At 35.6% G+C, this 19,694-nt stretch overlaps 2 protein-coding genes across 2 annotated transcripts; one reads left to right on the top strand and one right to left on the bottom strand.

Moving 5' to 3' along the window:
* Positions 1-4,614: 4,614 nt before the first annotated feature.
* On the top strand, positions 4,615-10,795 carry irx7 (iroquois homeobox 7). The gene is made up of 2 exons (XM_051880304.1): positions 4,615-7,179; positions 7,414-10,795. Exons 1-2 carry the CDS (start codon positions 6,973-6,975, stop codon positions 8,134-8,136), a joined length of 930 nt encoding a protein of 309 aa, XP_051736264.1. The 5' UTR covers positions 4,615-6,972; the 3' UTR covers positions 8,137-10,795.
* Positions 10,497-19,390, bottom strand: cd40 (CD40 molecule, TNF receptor superfamily member 5). The gene is made up of 9 exons (XM_051880303.1): positions 19,219-19,390; positions 18,368-18,452; positions 14,856-14,978; positions 14,488-14,640; positions 14,186-14,276; positions 13,313-13,371; positions 12,866-12,961; positions 11,873-11,892; positions 10,497-11,711 (listed from the first exon to the last, which is right to left on the bottom strand). Exons 1-9 carry the CDS (start codon positions 19,306-19,308, stop codon positions 11,487-11,489), a joined length of 942 nt encoding a protein of 313 aa, XP_051736263.1. The 5' UTR covers positions 19,309-19,390; the 3' UTR covers positions 10,497-11,486.
* Positions 19,391-19,694: the final 304 nt, after the last annotated feature.

The raw sequence follows: 19,694 nt of genomic DNA on the forward strand, positions 1-19,694 counted from the left end.
ATTGTTACAAGATTTTTTTTCCCCATTAAGTTCACATATTTGAAGTGTTGAGCTCCAATCTCCCACCTTTCCTCTGGGCACTTCCGATAATCTAGCATGCCGGCTCTTTCATCACTCTCGTGGATCACCCTAACAAGATTACACCCTATCAGATCTTCCACCTCAGTCACGATCCCCTGGTTCGCACCTTCCCAGCGACACCCGAGAAAAAAAAAAGAGTAGTTCCTCAGTTCTTTTCTCCACTTCTCCTTTGATTCCCATCGCTCGCTTGGCTTTGAGCTCCCCAGATGGAGCAAATATGGGCCCTAGCGGCCCTCCGTAAGGTCCTGAGCCCTTAATTCCAGCTTAGTCGCAAAAGGCCAGCGCTTGCTTTCGGGTTTTGGGTATCACAGGAGTGAGAGGGAAGACAGGCAAGTGATTTTGTGCCTCTTTTCTGAAGGGCATGGGGGTGTTTGAAGGATAAGAGGGACTTGCTGTAATAGATACTTATCTGACTGCCCCGCAGTCCTCAAACACGCTGCTCCTCTGAAGAGATTAGAACCCAGGGAGGGCACATTAGCTCTAATCCCGTGCTTTGAGGGGTCTGCCCCACCCCACGCCCCACTTATTCTTGCCCCTTCTGTTGCAGGGGGATACCTTGTATCTGGCCCATGTGTAAGGGGAGCCTGTGGCTACACAGGAGGGGGGTCGGAGGGTGTGTGCGTGTCTGCGTTTGCAGGGGGGAGGCCGGTGAAAAGCACGGAGAGGCCTATACTGCTGTGTAACTGATTCCCAGCTCTCTGAAGAGATTAGGCACTACATTGTTGGTTTGGTTGCTCATTTCCATCTGAGGGCCGCTCCCCCTGCGGTTAAGGGCTGCCATTGTGCCGGGGAGGGGGAACTGAAACCAGCAGCTCAAGGCCTCCAGCTTCCTTGTAGTCTTTGTTTTACAAATGACCCAAAATGTAGATGTCATGTCACAGATGCCTTACAAGCACACCAGGTATTGATTGTGAGGAGAAAACAGCCGCATAAGGAGTGCATTTGTTAAGCGTTTCATGCAAGTCTCGCTTCCGTGCGTTGATACTGCATGAGTTTCCTCCTGTTTCTGATCACAAATGATCAATAATGGTCAATCTATACATCCCATTCATTTTGGATATGTATATCCAGCCATCTGTCTGTCTTTTTTATTTCTGTCTGTATATATCTATCTATCTGACTGTCTACCTACCTATCTGTCTAATACATTTTGATCTATCTGCCTGTATTTATGTATGCCTGTCTACTGACTATATAAATATATATACCTATCAATCTGTCTCTATCAGTATATTTTGATGTATCTGTCTTTCTATCTTTCTGTATTTCTGTTTATGCTTATATTCTGCTTTCCTGTGTCTGTCTGACTGCCTACCTACCTGTCTGTCTGTCTAATACATTTTATCTATCTATCTATCTATCTATCTATCTGTCTGTCTGTCTGTCTGTCTGTCTGTCTGTCTGTGTCTAATACATTTTGATCTGTCTCTATATTTCTGTCTATCTGACTATATACCTGCCTGTCTGTCTGTCTAATACATTTGGATCTGTCTCTATATTTCTATTATTTCTGTCTGTCTATCTGACTATCTATCTATCTATGTCTGTCTGTCTGTCTGTCTGACTATGTCTATCTCTCTATCTGTCTAATACTTTTTGATCTGTCTCTATATTTGTATGTTTGTCAGTCTGACTATATACCTATATCTATCTATCTATCTATCATCGGTCTGTCTATCTATCTGTCTGTCTGACTAATACATTTTGATCTATAAATTTCTATCTGTTTGTTTGTCTGACTATGTCTGTCTCTCTATCTAATACTTTTTGATCTGTCTCTATATTTCTGTCTGTCTATCTGATTATATACCTCATCTATCTATCATCTGTTTGTCTGTTTATCTATTTATCTGTCTGTCTTTTTATATTTTATACTTTTTATATTTCTGTATGTTTCTTTAAGTCTGTCTGTCTGACTGTCTACCTGTCTTTCTGTCTTGACTATCTGCCCAATACATTTGGATCTGTCTATTTGACAGTATGTCTGACTATATATATATATATATATATATAATTTCTGTCTATCTATTTACATAGTAATATGTATCTGTCTGTCTGTCTAATATATTTTGATCTGTCTGCATATCTATCTTTCTGTGTCTATCTGCATATTTCTGTCTATGCTTATTTTTGTCTTTCTACCTATCTGCCTGTCTAATGTATTTTGATATATCTGTTTGTCTGTCTCTCTCTCTCTTTCTCTCTGTCTGTCTATCTGTCTGACTGTCTATCTTTCTGTCTGTCTGCATTTCTATATGTCTGTTTATCTGATTATATACCCGTCATTCTATATATCTTAATATATTTTGATCTATCTGTCTATCTGTCTGTCTGTCTGTCAAACTGTGATGTTCTCTCTTTACTCTCTTGTTCTGTACTTTTTTGCAGCGTTCCAGTCTTTTATTCAAGCAACAGAACAAATAGCAGGAATCTGGGATCTGTATGGACATATTGCACTGTATTCTCAACCACACATCACATAAGGATGCTCACGTAAGACAACATGTGAATGGGCTTTAAGCCACAGCACAAACTCTAACCAGCATACTGGCTGTCACAGGCTAACGAACGCCACCTGTCACTCACCCCATGCGGGGGCTGTCAATCAAATCACACCCCAAAAGAGAAAGAGGAGTGGGCGGGACTGGTCCAGACCCCTAACAAAGGCATCCTCCCATTGGTGAGTACTTGCAATGTCACTTCTCTGTAAAGAGGAGTGATAGAGTGGGGCTGATAACACAAATGACAAAAGATAGATGGATAGTGGAGGGGGTGATTGATAGAGGGGAGGTGAGAAAGACTGATAACATTCACGTTCAGCTAACTTCCCTCTGTTTGGGTCTGTGGCCTTGGCATAGCTCATTAGCTCTCAAAATGAGGGTTTTGAACACTAAAAACAACAGCATTGTTTTAGGTGGGCAACACTTCTATGAGGTCATACCATTTAAAATGAGGTCTATCTTGTTTTGAAATGGCCCACATACAAATAAACTTATTTTTAAAAGGGTTAAGAGCAATTTAGACCACAAATGGACATGTAAGTTTCTCTACATTGTAAAACAATGTTTTGTCAAGCTAAATTGCATTTCATGTAGAAACATTCAAATTACTCAGAACTAGTTTTATTCATGTCCATACTAAAATATTATTTTAATATAACTCAAACAACACCAGTGAAAGTAATTTAAAAGCTCAGATCAGGTGGGAAAAGCTGCATTTATTTATTTACATTTTTATTCTGATTAATTTTCTATATATTTTGCTGGTTTAGTTGGAATTCTTTTAGACATAACAGTAACCAACTTAATACACAGTGTTTAATTTAATTTTACCAGGTCAGATTTTTAACGGGGCAACACTTTTCACCTCAGAACTGGTTTAAAAGGAACTACTTCCAGAAAGAAAAACTAACATGTAGAAGGTGTGAAACACTCTCTGTGGATTCCCTTCATGCTTTTGTTAACAGATCTTATTGACACCTGACTATTGGCCATTCTAATGACATGTTCAAGCCTTTTGTCTGCTCAGCGGTATGTGATGAGCGCTAAATGAAGTCACACCTCTGCCCATTGTCATTATCAGCTCATTAGGACACACATACTTTGGTCAATGGATGATCCTCCCATTTGGATAAAAAGCAGATAGTTTAATTTTCAGTGCCTATAGGTTTTGTCTTGACATGTTTAACATTTATATTTCCTCACCACTAGTAACAACAATGTAAAAAAGAATGGTTGGTTTAACTTTAAAAAGTAAGTTGCCTGGTTGCCTTAAAATTTTGAGTTCATTGAAATTCAAATTTTGAGTTAATACAATGAAGGCGAAATAAAAGAAATATTATTTTATAATAATATGGTTAATATTTAAATATTAACCACATTAATTATTGAAGTTGATTTGACAAAAGAAAAAATTTTGTCATAACAAATCATGAAAATATTTTTTTTTACAGTGTATAATAGATATATCTTAATTCAAGCTTGGAGAAGTTGATTACTTTTTTTTCTTTTCTATTCTACTACAAAGGTATACAGTATAAATACAGTGAAAAAATCATATTAAAATTATCTAAATATTCATAAAAGATAAATTTTACCATATAATTTTAACATATACAATATATTTATTTGATTATTTTATTTATTATTTATATTATTTTTCTTTTAATTTACCATGCATTTGTATGGGTTTTTTTATTTTATTGTAATTTATTTTAACAGCCATTTTGGAGTATGACTTATAGTAACACCACGTTTTGTGCATATTTATTTGTGCATATTTATTCCATTTAAATTTGTTATATAATATATATATATAATTTTTTTTTTTTTTTTCTAATATAGACAGACTAATATATATACATGCATGCATACATACATAATTTATATTTCACTAATGTCCAATTATTACCTATGAAAATATCTTTACAGTACAACTACATATTTTCTATGATGTTACTGGGGATTCAAGCTGACCTTGAAGATTCTGGTAACACTAAGCTAGTAAATACTGGGCCCTACTTCCTCTGATCATGCAGTTGTAGATTTGTATTGATTAATCTGGTAGATCTGTTTGGTTAACCACAATACAAACCACAAGGATTTTGAAATGAGCTCCAGTAGAGTGAAACAAAATTGAATTGGGCTCTCAGGAGAAATCTCTGCTCATGCCCATCTTGATTCGTTTGGTGAAAGACTGGAAAAGCTCATCTCTTATCTGAAGTATGTTGGACTACTATCTCACACTTTTCTCCTCTCTGCAAATGACTGACATCCCCAGAGCAAACAGTCTTAACTGGACCTGTCAGAACATGAGTACACCTGTATTGTATGCGAGAAGAGAGGAAAGAGAGGAGAAAGCCGAGTGTGTGAGGAACACAATAATCACAGCCCTGAGCTGCTTATCTCCAGAGATGCAGCATAAGCTTTGCTCTTTGCACTCCGTTTTGACCATTGTGCTAGTTGAGTAAATTTGCTCTTGGCCCAAGGGGATCTGAGCCCCACCCTGCTTCCAAACTCTCTCTCTCTCTCTCTCTCTCTCTGTCAGTCTTTAGCTGTCTGTCTGTCAGCCTTTGAAATGTCTCACACCTTCACACAACCCCACCACAAAATCTTAATAAACATTTCCAAATAAAAGATGATGAACCTTTGGGAAAAAAATAACGACTGAAATAAAACAAAACACAATTATGCATGAGAAATGACTCAATTTAATTTTGTGAGACTCTCAAAGTTTTAGGAAACAATGCATGCCACCACACTGTTTACTAGATAACAGATTAAAGAGCAAGTTTCAACAAAAAAAACTTGTATTTCCAATGTCAGAGACCCCGCACCCCCTGCTATCGGGTTGTTTGCTGTGCTTTTCTTTCCAGGGCATTGGTATGTATGTTTAGGAATTCTAATCTTATCTGAGTATCTCCCTACATTAACATCTGTTATGCTGCAATTACCATATACATTAGTCGACACCTGTTTCACTTAAACCTATTTAATTACGACAATTGTACTGGTTTGTTGTGGGCAAAAACAAAGTCATCCCCGTTTAAAAAAAGGTTTGATGTTCAGTCACAATAAAGCCAATAATTCATAGTCCAGGTTCATTTTGACCCGAAAGAATAAAATCATTTGCAACCGTGCAGAAATAATTTCAATAGCCTATATTAGGCTACATTAGAAAATAAAGAAAATTTGAAGATTTGAAAAACAAAAAATGGCGTGTAGACGGATTTTATTTTTAGCCTACACAATGGTGTGAAAGTTATTTGTTGCAAAGATGTCAAATGCGCGCATTCGTTTAGGCCTATAAATCTAATATTTTGTAACAACTTTAACTATATATATAACTATATTTATATTAACTATATGTTAACTTTATAGCCTATTATTAAATAGCCCATAATAGTAAAAAAAATAGTTTTGTTATGCCTATGTTTTAGGCTAAATGAAAGCTAACCTATTTTGTGCTAACCAATTAGCTAATCAAACGCGCAAGCCATGTTAAATACTTTTTACTTAGGCTACATCCAGATAATGTAAAATCAAAGCAACTAAAGATTTCAAATCGGTGTTAATTAGTTAAACCCGCTAAAGGTATTTTCCTACTTTTTAAACGCTTCAGACACACATTGCACCGTGTTGCTAATCAAATTCTGATAATGGCTTGTCATGTTGAGTCTTGTATCGGTTTGCTTAGACAAAAAGATGAAACGGTCTCAGCAAGATGGAAAAAAGTTTATTCTGAGACGTTAATGTGCGACATTTGAAGGTGTTGCCAATGGCTTTAGTAGCTATCACTTTTCCCCGGCTGAGCTTCATTTAATTCATTGCATGTTACATGTAAACAAGACTAAATAAAACATAGGCAATATAAATCAAAATCAAAAATATAGCTATTACGTGAAAATGCTTTTAAAATAAATTTTTAATTAAATAATAACATTTACTATAGCTTAATGTGCTATAGGCTAATAAAATAGGCCGATGGTTCGACAAATAAAAGAAACTTAAAACATCAATTATCATATTGTTTAAAACAGACGGATTTTCTACATAGCCTATATTTAATAGATTTATAATTATTTTAAACTATTTAAGGTTTATGTATCCAAGAACATCTCCAGAAAATGCTAATTTCACATGGAGCCCTACTATTTTCCACTCTTCAGTACGGATAAGCGTGAGATAAGCATCATGAGTTTAAAGACTTTTAGAGGCCGTTAAAAGGAACAACCGAAATTCTCCTTTGAAGGGATTTACTCCCAGAGAAATCCTTCGGATCACGGCTGTCAATCAACTACTCTGACACCGCCCACTGATGCGGCTCCGCCTATAAAGAGAGCCCGTGAACTCGAGGGAGTGTCATTCAAACACCAGAGCTCAGGGAGTAAGGATGCCTGCTTCACCAACGGGGTTTGGAAACTTCTTCATGGACAGAAACATCAACATGCCCGCTGGATATCAATTATTGGGCTGCCCACCTGGAATGCAACAGCCACCGCCACATCTTGTGGGCATGGCTGGGGTGCCCTTACCTTTCTCAGGAATACCGGGGTACAGCTTCATCCCTTATCCTCATCCGGGACACATGGCACACATTGTAAGTATTCTGAATTGTTTTCATATTGTGTAAGCATTACAATTCAATGCAGAAAATCCACCGTAAATGTCTAAAAAGATTTTCAAAAGTCTTTAAAGTTTATTTTGTATGTATTACAAAGGTGAAATAGCTAATGCATAATAACAATAATGTACATAGAATTAATACAAAATAAACAACAAAACTGTATTGTATTTTTCATATTCTAAACCCGAATCTCTTGTTTACTTTCAGAGCAATTCCTATGACCTCAAGGCTGCATCACCGTATCACCAAGCTCTCCTCGGACGTGGAGGACCCTATTACACTCCTTATCGTCCCATACCAGCTGATGACCCCAGTCGGGTCACCAAGGTGGCCACCCGGGAGAGCACCAGCGCTTTGAAGGCCTGGCTCAGCGAGCACCTGAAAAACCCATATCCCACCAAAGGCGAGAAGATCATGCTTGCCATCGTCACAAAGATGAGCCTTACGCAGGTGTCAACGTGGTTCGCCAACGCTCGGCGCCGCCTGAAGAAGGAGAACCGGGTCAGCTGGGCCTCCAAAGGAAAGTCCGACGAGGAGGATGAGGAAGAGGAGGGTGAGAGCGAAGAGGAGGGGTCCTTGAGGAAAGGCACGGAGGATGAAGATGAGATCGATCCTCAAACGGTTGATGAGGAGGACGAGGATGCCGCGGTGGAGGACCGATTAGCGGAAGGACTTGATCAGCAAAAGGAAAGTGACAAGTCTGACACATCGTGTGAGAGCAAAAGAGAGGCGTGTAAGCAAAACGTCGATGTCCAGAAACCTAAAATCTGGTCTCTCGCGGAAACCGCGACCTCCGATATCAAGAAACCCAACGATTTGAAACATCTTCAAAGCCCAGACTTTGGGAAATGGTGGGCTGGATGGCCTTCAAGGGACTCCTACTCACCTGTAAACCTTTCCACACACGACCTTCTCAAACAAAGTCAATGAAATTGTAAATCCAAAAACACTCTCTAGACTGAATTTTGCACTTTGAAACCATTGGGAACATTTTGTTGTGGAAGTTTGCATACAAGATTTAATCCAATGCCTGCATGGTTTAAAAACCAAAGGATGCGTATTGTGTAAATATTGTACATTTATTTTGTTTAAATTATAAATGCATTTACCTGCTGACTTATTTTTGCTAAAATAAAACGTTGAAAATCGAAAAGTTTTGGTCATGGTGAATGTTAATCATGGGATTTGTTTTTACAGTGAGAAATTATTTCAAATGCGAAAGTGTTATTCTGCATTGTTTTAGTTACAGAAGCCTATACTATTTATATCTGTAATTTCTAAAAGTCTTAAAGAACCATTAACTTTAGCAATAAGCTAATAAAATATGTCCATTTTCAGTGAGTTGCCTATATCTCGAATAGCGTTCGAAGCCGCAATGAGACAATTTTAGAAAATGGTGGCAAGAGCAACATAATAAAATAGACCATTATTTAACAAACAGTTGCCATTATTAAATGTAATATGTAACGTATAACAACATTGTACATTAGCTATTACAGAAATTGTACAAGAGCTTCAAATGTGACTCAACAAATCAGAGCTGGCACAACGCGAAACTTTTATAAAATGGCGACAACAGAAATGGGATAAAATTAATCGATTTTAATAGGTAGAGGCCTAATCAATTTTTTGTTTAGCCTATTGTAATTGGATTAAACAAATTTTACGCGACATTTAACTTCGCTGTTTGTTTGCCAAGCAACTTGGCGTAGGCTATTTGACAATGCGTTTCCAATCAGAACTATATTTATAGTTTATTATTATTGAATAGTCAAACATAATTAAATTTCTAAAACCTTCAAAAGAACGTGTACACAATCGATATATGATAATTGCTGTCGTTTAAGAGGAATTCTCAGATTTTGGAGGCAGATCAAGACGCGTTCAAAGCGTTTCACTTCAAGGCTGGATTTAGGCTTCATGTTATCAGTGAGGACACTACTATTAAGGGATTTGCATATCTAGCTCTGATCTGTTAAAACAATTCAAAGCGGCGCGGATTAAGGACATGAATTGTTCCGTCTTAAAGGGTGATAATTAAGATTATTCTCCTGTTTAGTCACGACTTGACAGACGAAAATTGCCAGAGGCTTCTACCTTTACCCTCATTTAGTGCTCAAAGATAAGATCAAACCTGACTTATGAGAAAATAAATACTCTGACACACTAAGTCAAGTGCAAAAAGTTAAAAAGTGATTTTATATTAGGCTATTAAAATAATAATGGTGCAATATAGAGTCGAAGCCCAAAAGGTAAAAAACAAAATAATAAAACTATTGTGCGTATTTCACCAACCAAACAATTTTTAATTTCCACTATGGACTGGCATCAGAAAATGATCAAATAATAAAATCTCAAATAAATAAACTGATCCATCAAGGGATGGTGTGACAAAAAAAAAAAAAATCTTGCACCCTTTGGTTTCTTTTATAAATCTCTGACACAAACACACCAATAGGATTAGGCCGTAGGACAATATTCTGTTTTTGCGGCCTCCCCTCTGCAGAGGGAATGATAAAAGGAAAACTCTTCCTTGCCAATCACTATGGCCTCCATGTAAATTCAAAGGCCTGTGGTCTGTTAATCCAAGGATAATGAGAAAACCCCTGGGTACAAAAAAGGAGCACCTCCCAGCCACCCCCCCAAGCACATATTCACAGCTAACACACACTGGGCACAACAATCTCCTCCATGCCCCCTTTTCAGTGGCCCAAATGATGTGTAATCCCAGTCTAAACATGACAGGCAAAAGGCTGTGATATTGAGATAAGGATTGAGGTGTTGAACAATGGTGTGAGATACAATGCCTAAATCGGCCATCAATGTGTCACACAAGGGCCTCCTGATCCCAGCATATGGTCATATGCTTTGGATACTATGGCCTGATTTATAGTTCAACAAGCTTTTTATGTATGTTTGTTTAGATATATACAAAATATGAGCTTTATGAGAATGTCAAGTCAAAATATATGCATCAATACAACAAAACTTTCCCATTACAATTGTACATTTGCTTAAAAAAAATAAAAATAAAATAAAGCTAGTTGGATTAAGAAAATATTGCATTGTGATTTTACTGTGAGCCAATTTTATCCCAAAACACCAGACATGGAAATGGCAACCTCTTGTGGACAGTCAGAGTATCCCACAATGCATCTCTTGGACAGTCATGAGCGATTTAAAACTCAGTTTCACACCATAACATTTGTCAATCGTTTTTCTGTGTTCGATTTGAAACATTTCACACCTCATAAGTAGCGAGTGATTATCTTGCAGTGACAGACTGGTAATTATTAATGGAGAATCAGAAATGCTTTAATATGTACAGAGTGGTTCATTCCCCACATTAACCTGAAATAAAATGCAATAAAAGAATAATTCACAAACACAAAATTGTCATGTACAATGGAAATATTTACATAGCACAATACAAAGCAACACAGATATCCCAACAAAAGTCTAACAGCAAATAAATGATCACAAAGCCAAAATGTAAAAAAAAAAATAGATATATATATACACATGAAAATAATAATTATACTTGCTTTTTTTTTTTTTTTTTTTTGCACAGCACTATTTTCCATCCCAGCTACAACTTCTAAGGAAGTTCTCCTGCCGTTCTGATTAAGTTCTGAAAATGGTACTTCCATTTAAAAAACGTTTAGTTTATGCAAGTATTCTGGAAAACATTCAAAGTGTGCAATCCTACATATAAAGTACCATTCTTAAAAACAAAAACATTGGGATGCATTTGTTTTGTCCATTCTTCTTGCATCACATGGTGTTGTAGTCTTTTTCTTATCAAACTATAGCTGACATGAGTGAAAATCTCCTTAGGTGCTTTCATAGTGCTTTACCGCTTTTCTTCCTCACTCTTTTAGAATAAGACTGTGCTAGTGTCAGTAGCATGTATGCTAGCTCAACAAATAGCCACCCTCAACCACCACTACAATCCATCACTGGTTTAATTTCTGTTTGAATCTAAATAGTTTTGACTGCCTTCTATTTTTAACTTGTATTATGAGTACACAGCAGCATTTCATAACTACTACAGGACATGGCAAACACTCTTAACAGCGTTGAGTAGTAAAACACAAAGCTCATGCTAAGGAGCTACTGTTTCAGTCATGAAAAAAACACTTTTGATTGTGTAAGACACATGGTGGTTTGGGGACATTTAGAGTAAAGCAGTGCTTTATAATGTAATGCTCTATACGTTGATGGTTGTAACATGATGGGAGCACAGCTTTCTGTATTTTGTAGAGGACTTTGCTCTTTGATTATGAGTATGAATTTGTTTCAGTACATGAGACAATATGTTCTTTGCCTAGCTCTTGAACAACAAAATTTCCATTTTCTGTCATGTTACTTGGCGTGGGGCTCACGGGTACACTGTTGTCAATGTCCTCTTCAGGCTGTTGTGGTTGTTGGGGTGTCTTCTCAATATCTATATCTGGTTTCTTTATCAAAGTTAAGATGGTTGTCTTCGGCTTCATTGTGGGGATCTTAAACCAAAAGAACCATTATCATTAATCTCCACACATCACTATTTTATTTTTTTTAAATTAAGGGTGATACACCTTTGCATGACTTTGCATTATGTTGAATATAATTAAATATTTATAATTATATATAAATATAATTAATAGTAAACCCAGATATTTACCTCCATCCATCCTGTATTTTCTAGAGGAAAGTAAAAACAGAAATTATTTTTTATTATTATTATTATTTTTTTTTTTGCTTTATGAAAGATACAATGAGCACTTTGTTTATGTTAATTGTGATATGAAAGTCTAAAGAGTGCAACAGTCAGGTTCTGGAAGTAAAAACTCACCATAGTAAAATTTCTCCATAGGGAAATTCATTTTTAATGATAATTTATAAACCTTTAAATACAGACCTACTGTGAGCTACAAGGTTGTTAATCGATGGTATTTGCTTCTTTTGAAGCTGTTAGCCCGAATTATTTCAACTTATTGTTAAAATAATTGTTTAACAGCAGAATTTTTGAAAAACTACATTACCCATGATTCTGTGCAGAACATTCCACCAATCAGAAAGTCGAAATCAGCAAAAGCACCAAGAGCTCTTTAGCTCCGCCCACTTACATGAAACACCGCAAGTGATGTAATCGAGTCAATCTCCCTAAGCTCTCAAAATACTGGAATATTTGTATATATATATATAAACTTAAAATATATTGTTTTTATATGTACACTAAAAAAATGCTGGTTTAAAAACAACCCAAGTTGTTTTAACCCAGCATTTTTAGAGTGTATAATCAACATTTTTAAATTCGTAGTTTTATATTTCTCCATCGTTCTTAATTCGATTATGCTGTTTTCAATGCTTCGTGGGATTACGAACAGTCTTGTACCTTTGTATTTTTGTCAGATTTTCAAATCTTTTTTGCTTCAAATCAAAGTTTGTAATGTTATGATTCACCTCATAGCTGATTGTCTTGGTTCATGGCTTATAACTCTTTAACAAAGGCTTTTTTGAAATCCCTATGGGAGAAATGAATGGAAAAAATACTTCCGGAACCAACAGCACTGAAAAAGTGGGCAAGCACTGTTGCACTCTATTGTGACAAACAATATTCTTTGTGGTAATTGTAGATAAATTTAGTAGATAATTTGTAGGTTTAAGTACTTACTTTTTGTCTTGTACAAAACAAAAAAAATTATGGCCAATAGCAACAAAATTACTGCAACTCCCACGCCAATGAGAACTCTGTAAATGGGTGCACCCACTGAAATGTGAAAAACAAAACATACAACAAACTGAGAAGATCTTCCTCATGCCTAATATCATCAAAACATTACTACTGACAGTACTGTAAAACATTTTAGTGTGTATCGCAAATGATGCAAATACGTCACAGTCTCGATTCAAATGAGCATGTGTTAATGATTCTCAAAAGTGATCACACACATTTAGCTATACAGGAACTGGACACCACCCACACAACCATCAGGTTTCACTACTGTACTTTTAACGCCCACATTAAGAGACAAATCGACAACAGTTTCAGTTCTGTTTACTATTTAAAATTCATAAGACAAAGACTGCAGGCAATTAAAAAGCAAGACGTTTTACTCACAACAGGTCCGATCTGAGGTTGAAGTGCCAGGAGTGTTTGCATCATATCCATGTTCACATCTAGACACAGGACAAAAGAGACATTTAAACAGTTAGTATATAAAACTATTTATAATTTTTTTTATTAAAAAAATAACTTTGACTTTTTATCTGACAATTCTGACTTTTTATCTCGCAATTGCGTGATATAAAGTTACAATCCTGAGATATAAACTCGCAATTGCGAGAAAAAGTCAGAATTGCGAGAAAAAAAATGTCAGAATTGTGACTTTATAACACAATTGTGAGAAAAAAAAGTCAGAATTCTGAGATAAAAAGTCGCAATTACTGTTTTTATTTTTATTTTAAATTGTTTTTATTAAACCCGTAAATATGATGGCCAAATGAAACTATATATGATACATAATAAACAAAAATTATTTGATAATTTGAAGTCAGAAATGTTTTTGAAAGAAGTATCTTATGTTGCATTTATTTGATCAAATACAATGACAAGAGTAATATTGTAAAAATAATAACTTTTAATGTATTCTATTTTAATGTATTTTAAAATGTAATTTATTCCTGTGATCAAAGCTGAATTTTCAGCATCATTACTCCAGTCTTCAGTGTCACATGATCCTTCAGAAATCATTCTAATATGATGATTTGATGCTCAAGAAACATTTCTTTTTATCAATGTTGAAAACATTCAGGTTTATGTGAAAAGCGTGATAATCTTTTCGCCCTGGGATTCTTTGATGAATAGAAAGTGCAAAAGCACAGCATTTATTTGAAATAGAAATATTTTGTAACATTATAAATGTTATTCTGGCTGAATAAACTTATTAATTTATTTTCAAAAAGGGACATAAAATCAGAATGATTTTCATACGTTTTCCATTCCTTGCAAGTGTCGGCTGAATCTTCAGTGGAGAATGTTCCATTTTTACATGCTTCACACACTGTATCACTGACCGGTGAACCTGTGCAAATACAGGGAGACGAGAGGCAAAGATTAAACAACCTATAACCTTTCATTTAACCACCAGTCCAAGCAGATTCCTCCAAGGTGTCTTTAGGCAAATTACATGAGTACAATGATTATAAAATCTCTAATTCACATCTGAAATGATAGTTCAGGACAGAATCAACATAAACCAGCGGGTGTATACTCCTACATCAGACAGCACAAACCTTTTTTGGCGAGTCTCTGTCCTGGCTTACACACTGTGTGTTCCATACAAGTGCTGCAGTCATCATCTTGTGTACAGTAGTATCCAGGTTCACATTCGCATTCGCTTATACTGGTTTTACTGGGATAAGCTTGTTGTGGCTTAAAATGTAAATCTGAATTGAAAAGAAAATCAAGAGAAGAGTTTACATTTATTCATTTAGCAGATTCATTTATCCACAATTTTATTATGAATATTAATAGTTTTTTTTTAAACAAAATAGATAAAAAAAAATTAAATATGGGTAACTTCAAAAATCACATTTAAAAATCACATTTAAAAAACACATTATATTTATTAACAGCCCCCCCTAATATTTCAGACACTCACTGATGTCACAGTATGGCTGGCGTTCGCATTTGGTTTCTCTTGTGTAGCCGCTCTGATACTCTCCATTTGGGCAGTCCTGACACGCTGGGTCTTCACACTTGTCTTCCACCAACATCCTCTTACCTGTGACACACTCACAGTAACTACCCACTCTGACTACACTAAGAGATTCATATATTAAAAGAGGACTAAGATTAAGTGAAATATGGTAGTATTGATGGGGTTATTTCAAGGCAACTTGTGAAACAATATTAGGACAAAGCTAGGACTGGGCAATTAAAACAAGATGGTACTGTAGCCAACAGACTACTGTAAAAAAATCAATAAATAAAAGTTGAGCTAACTTAAAAATAAATAAGGCAACCAATCACATTCAACTTGTTAAAGGCACAATATGTAAGATTTTTGGATTAAAATATCCAAAAACCACTAGAACAGTGTTATATATTTTGTTGACTTGTGTACTTATATTATCCCAGATGTTTCCAAGAATGTTTAAATCCAGAGAAATAAGCAATTTTAGCCACGGTCTGTGTCCTGGTTAAAATTGTCGCCTATCAGTGATGTCATACCTGTGTTATACTCGATTTTTTATTTTGTAGAATCCATGGAAACACCAAAAACGCTTTAATATATTAAAAGTTTTATTAGACAAGGGAACAACTGTTTGGATACATTTATAGACAGTAAACTAATCATTGTTATATAACTCAACACAGTAAGTCTTATTGTTTGAATCTCCTTTTCTTAATTTTATTAATATGATATTCTAATATCGATCTAGCTTACTGCAGTGTGTCTCATAGCAGCTGCCGAGCGAACGCACAGAGTAATGTTATAATTTTCAACACACTCAAATATATCTAATGTGATAAACAGAGCTGCGTTACCCCGCATACACATGACCGGAAGAAGCGGAAGCGGTGACTGTGGCATAATAAAAGTTCCGCTGCTTCATACTACAGTAATGTTAATAATCTCATCCATGAACATGATTTCTGCCCGAGTCCCGTCGAATTCTTTTCCTCTGGCTGTGAGGCGAAGACGACATCTCCCATGATTTCGCGCTCAATCTCAGCATCATCAAGCTACGCCTTTGTTTTGAATAGGCGACCTCTAGTGGCGAAAAGTTACATATTGTGCCTTTAAGTTAACTCAACGAATTTGTTACAGTCAACTTAAATACTTTTGTTCATCTAATGAGTTATAGGTAGTCTTTTGAACTTAAAAAATCTTGTCAAGGCAATTAAAGATTGTTTAGCAATGCTTTTTTTTCATCTCCACGTTTGATTTTTAAAGCTAACTACATTATATGAACATTATTTGCCTCTTAAAACTAGAGGCAAACATTTGACCTATATTACCATGGCAAATATATTGCATACAAAAGTTGCAATGAGATGCGCACACATACCTCAACAGCACACAAATCTAATGTTAATTCAGTAAAAATATGAAAAATATGAACTCTGCCTGAACCATATGACAGCTAAATAACAGTGACAACAGCATTAATTAAGCCAGTAAATGCAAAGCAAATACCTTTTTTTTAACTGCAATGCATGCTGGGAACTGGCACAACATTGTTCAATGCATGCTGGGAACTGGCACAAAGTAAAATTGTTTGTTCAGATAACTCAATTTGTTCAATACATTGTTGTTTAATACATTAGGTATCAGCAAAATGTTCTTCTAACTTCAACAAAGGTTATTCAGTAGGATGAGTCAGTTTATTATCTTGAATGAACTAAACAATAATACTAACATGTTGCTAACAAAAGCCGTTTTTGCATGTTGTCCCAACTTTCCAAATTGAGTTATCTGAACAAACAATTTTACTTTGTGCCAGTTCCCAGCATGCATTGCAGCTTGAAAAAATTATGTTGTAACTGCACTCAAAAAATAGCTCTTTGGCTGATTCAATCATGGACAGTGGCTCCATGTGACTGAAACAAGTAAAACCAAATAGAATCAACCATGTACAACTAACTAGAATCAATCGTGTTCATTTAACCTGAATGAATGATTTTGGTTTAACTTAAATAAATGGTTTTCATTTAAATTGAAATTCAAATAATAATACAAATAATGCTTCCTGTTTAGTCCTGTGATGTAACAAACTAAATAGAACTTTTCTTTACACATGTGATGTTTAGTGTTGGCAGTCCAGAAGTGATACTGGTTTCATCCAGAGCACTACTGTACTGGTTGCTTTATTATTAAATCAATCTGAATTCGTGTTAGCAAGTCCTTAACCCAAGCACAAGCTCCACACTTTACCACAATGGTAACCCCCCAAACCACTAACACAACAGAAACTATAAAAATACCAGCATAATAGAACATTGAACAATAACAAGTCTCTCCATTTTCTCATCTTGCTAAAAAATGCATAAAATAACACTTTATTTCAACATTTTCTCTCCCAGTTCAGCCCCTTTGCAAAGCATGACAGAAAGTGAAAGTCCACTTTAAAATCCGATGACTCACTGAGGCCTGCATTGCCAGCAAGACAATTAACACTTTCAATGCCCAGAAAGCTACTAAAGACATATTTAAAACAGTTCATGTGACTACAGTGGTTCAACCTTAATGTTATGAAGCAACGAGAATACTTTTTGTGCACCAAAAAAACAAAATAATGACTTTATGACAATATCTAGTGATGGGCGATTTCAAAACACTGCTTCATGAAGCTTTATGAATCTTTTGTTTCGAATCATGGATTCGGAGCGTGAAAGTCACGCGATTTCAGTAAACAAGGGCTTCGTTACATGATAAGTGTTCCGAAATTTCAATGGTTCACCACTGGGGGGGCGTGACTTTGGCAGTTTGATAAGCACTCCAAACCACTGAATCAATACAAAAGATTCGTAAAGCTTCAAAGCTTCATGATACAGTGTTTTGAAATCGCCCATCACTAGATATTGTTGAATAAAATCGTTATTTTGTTTTTTTGGCGCACAAAAAGTATTCTTGTCGCTTCATAACATTAAGGTTGAACCACTGTAGTCACATGAACTGTTTTAAATATGTCTTTAGTAGCTTTCTGAGCATTGAAAGTGTTAATTGTCTTGCTGGCAATGCAGGCTTCACTGAGCCATCGGATTTTATCAAAAATATCTTAATTTGTGTTCCGAAGATGAACGAAGGTCTTACGGGTTTGGAAAAACATGAGGGTGAGTAATTAATGACAGTATTTTCATTTTTGGGTGAACTAACCCTTTAATTTGGCATTAAAGGGATTGAATTAGTTGAGTTAACTTAAGTTGAATAGGTTTTCAAGTTAGCTCAACTCTTTTTTTTTAGTTGCCTTGACAAGATTTTTTTTAGTTCAAAAGACTGCGTTACTCATTAGATGAGCAAAAGTGTTTATGTTCACTGTAACTGGAGCAAATTAGCTGAGTTAACTTAAGTTGAATGTGATAGGTTGCCTTATTTTTTGGTGATACTTCCTCTAATGCAAATTTATTTACTGTAGCGCCACACTGAATTACAGTATGTCCACACACCTGGTCCACACATCTTGCAGCATTTACCATCCTTCATATAATGTGTTTCCTTCTCACAGCATGACACATGGTACAACAGTGTGACCTGTCAAAGATAAAGACATAAGGCACATTATTAAGAAAATTATCTTGTATTATATGTAATTATATGTATCTGATTACAGAACATGTCATGTGATCCACATGTCTGTGCCCATGAGGACGTGGCCCACTCCACGAAGAGCTTTTAATAGCTTCTAATAGACTAATTTGTTTAGAGTCTTTTTCATTTCATTTTTAATCTATAAAATATAAGTTCAAAATCTGTTTTACAATCAGTTATCATACAACTTCATATTAATAACCAACCCTATGTTTCAAAATGTATGTTATCGAGCTAGTTAAGTTATTTAAGATTAGTTAAGGACATGGAATTTCTCAGACCCCCAAACAAAACATTAGGGCGGTTAAAACTGAAACGACGTTACAGCACATACGATACGGAAAGTCCCCGAGATCCCCAAAAGAACGACGGTTTTGACCACAGCAGACTGCAACCTTGTACTTGCAATAAATAACTATTTAACAACACACAATGTAAATGTTTTCATATGTCACTTAGATACAGATACATATCTTAAATGCTTCTCTAATGCTATAATGCGTAGTCAAATCGAAAGTGAAAATAATCTGAAACATACTTGAGTCATTCTTACAGCAACAACGACAATATAAGCATAAATGCTGCACATGAACTTTAACAGTACTGTTACACTGAATATTAACAATGTAAATAACAAAAGACACTGACATTCATGCGCAGTTATCGTGCACGCGCAAAGCGTTACTCAAGCGCAAAAGACACCACTTACCAGCAGATAAAGAACGAATACAGCCCTCATGATGGCAAAATCTGTAGAAACGGATCGTTGCAACCAGTTGTTAATGCCTCGCAAACCCATAAGACACTAAACAGTCTGCGACAGCTCCTCAACTAAATGATTCACGGGCGCGAGAGGGGGGGATTTCTTCCCGCAGACACGCCCACATCTGACATGTGACCATTTCCCATTTCCCCATACTATTCCAAGAAGTGAGAACACAAAATCTAAGCTATTGACAGACTAATTCATGACAAATTTGGCTATGACATGTCAATTATATTATTAGAAGTATTATTTTGAATTTTAGAGATAAAGTTGAAAGAGTAAATTATTATTTCAGTTATTTTTAAATTCAAAATTATTATTTTGTGACACAAACAAACAAAACAGAACATCCAAACAAACAATAAAGACACAGATTATAACATGTGAATGGATTATCTTTCAGTATAATTTGTAACTCA

The sequence above is a fragment of the Ctenopharyngodon idella genome, chromosome 22, assembly GCF_019924925.1.
Source record: "Ctenopharyngodon idella isolate HZGC_01 chromosome 22, HZGC01, whole genome shotgun sequence".
NCBI lineage: Eukaryota > Metazoa > Chordata > Actinopteri > Cypriniformes > Xenocyprididae > Ctenopharyngodon > Ctenopharyngodon idella.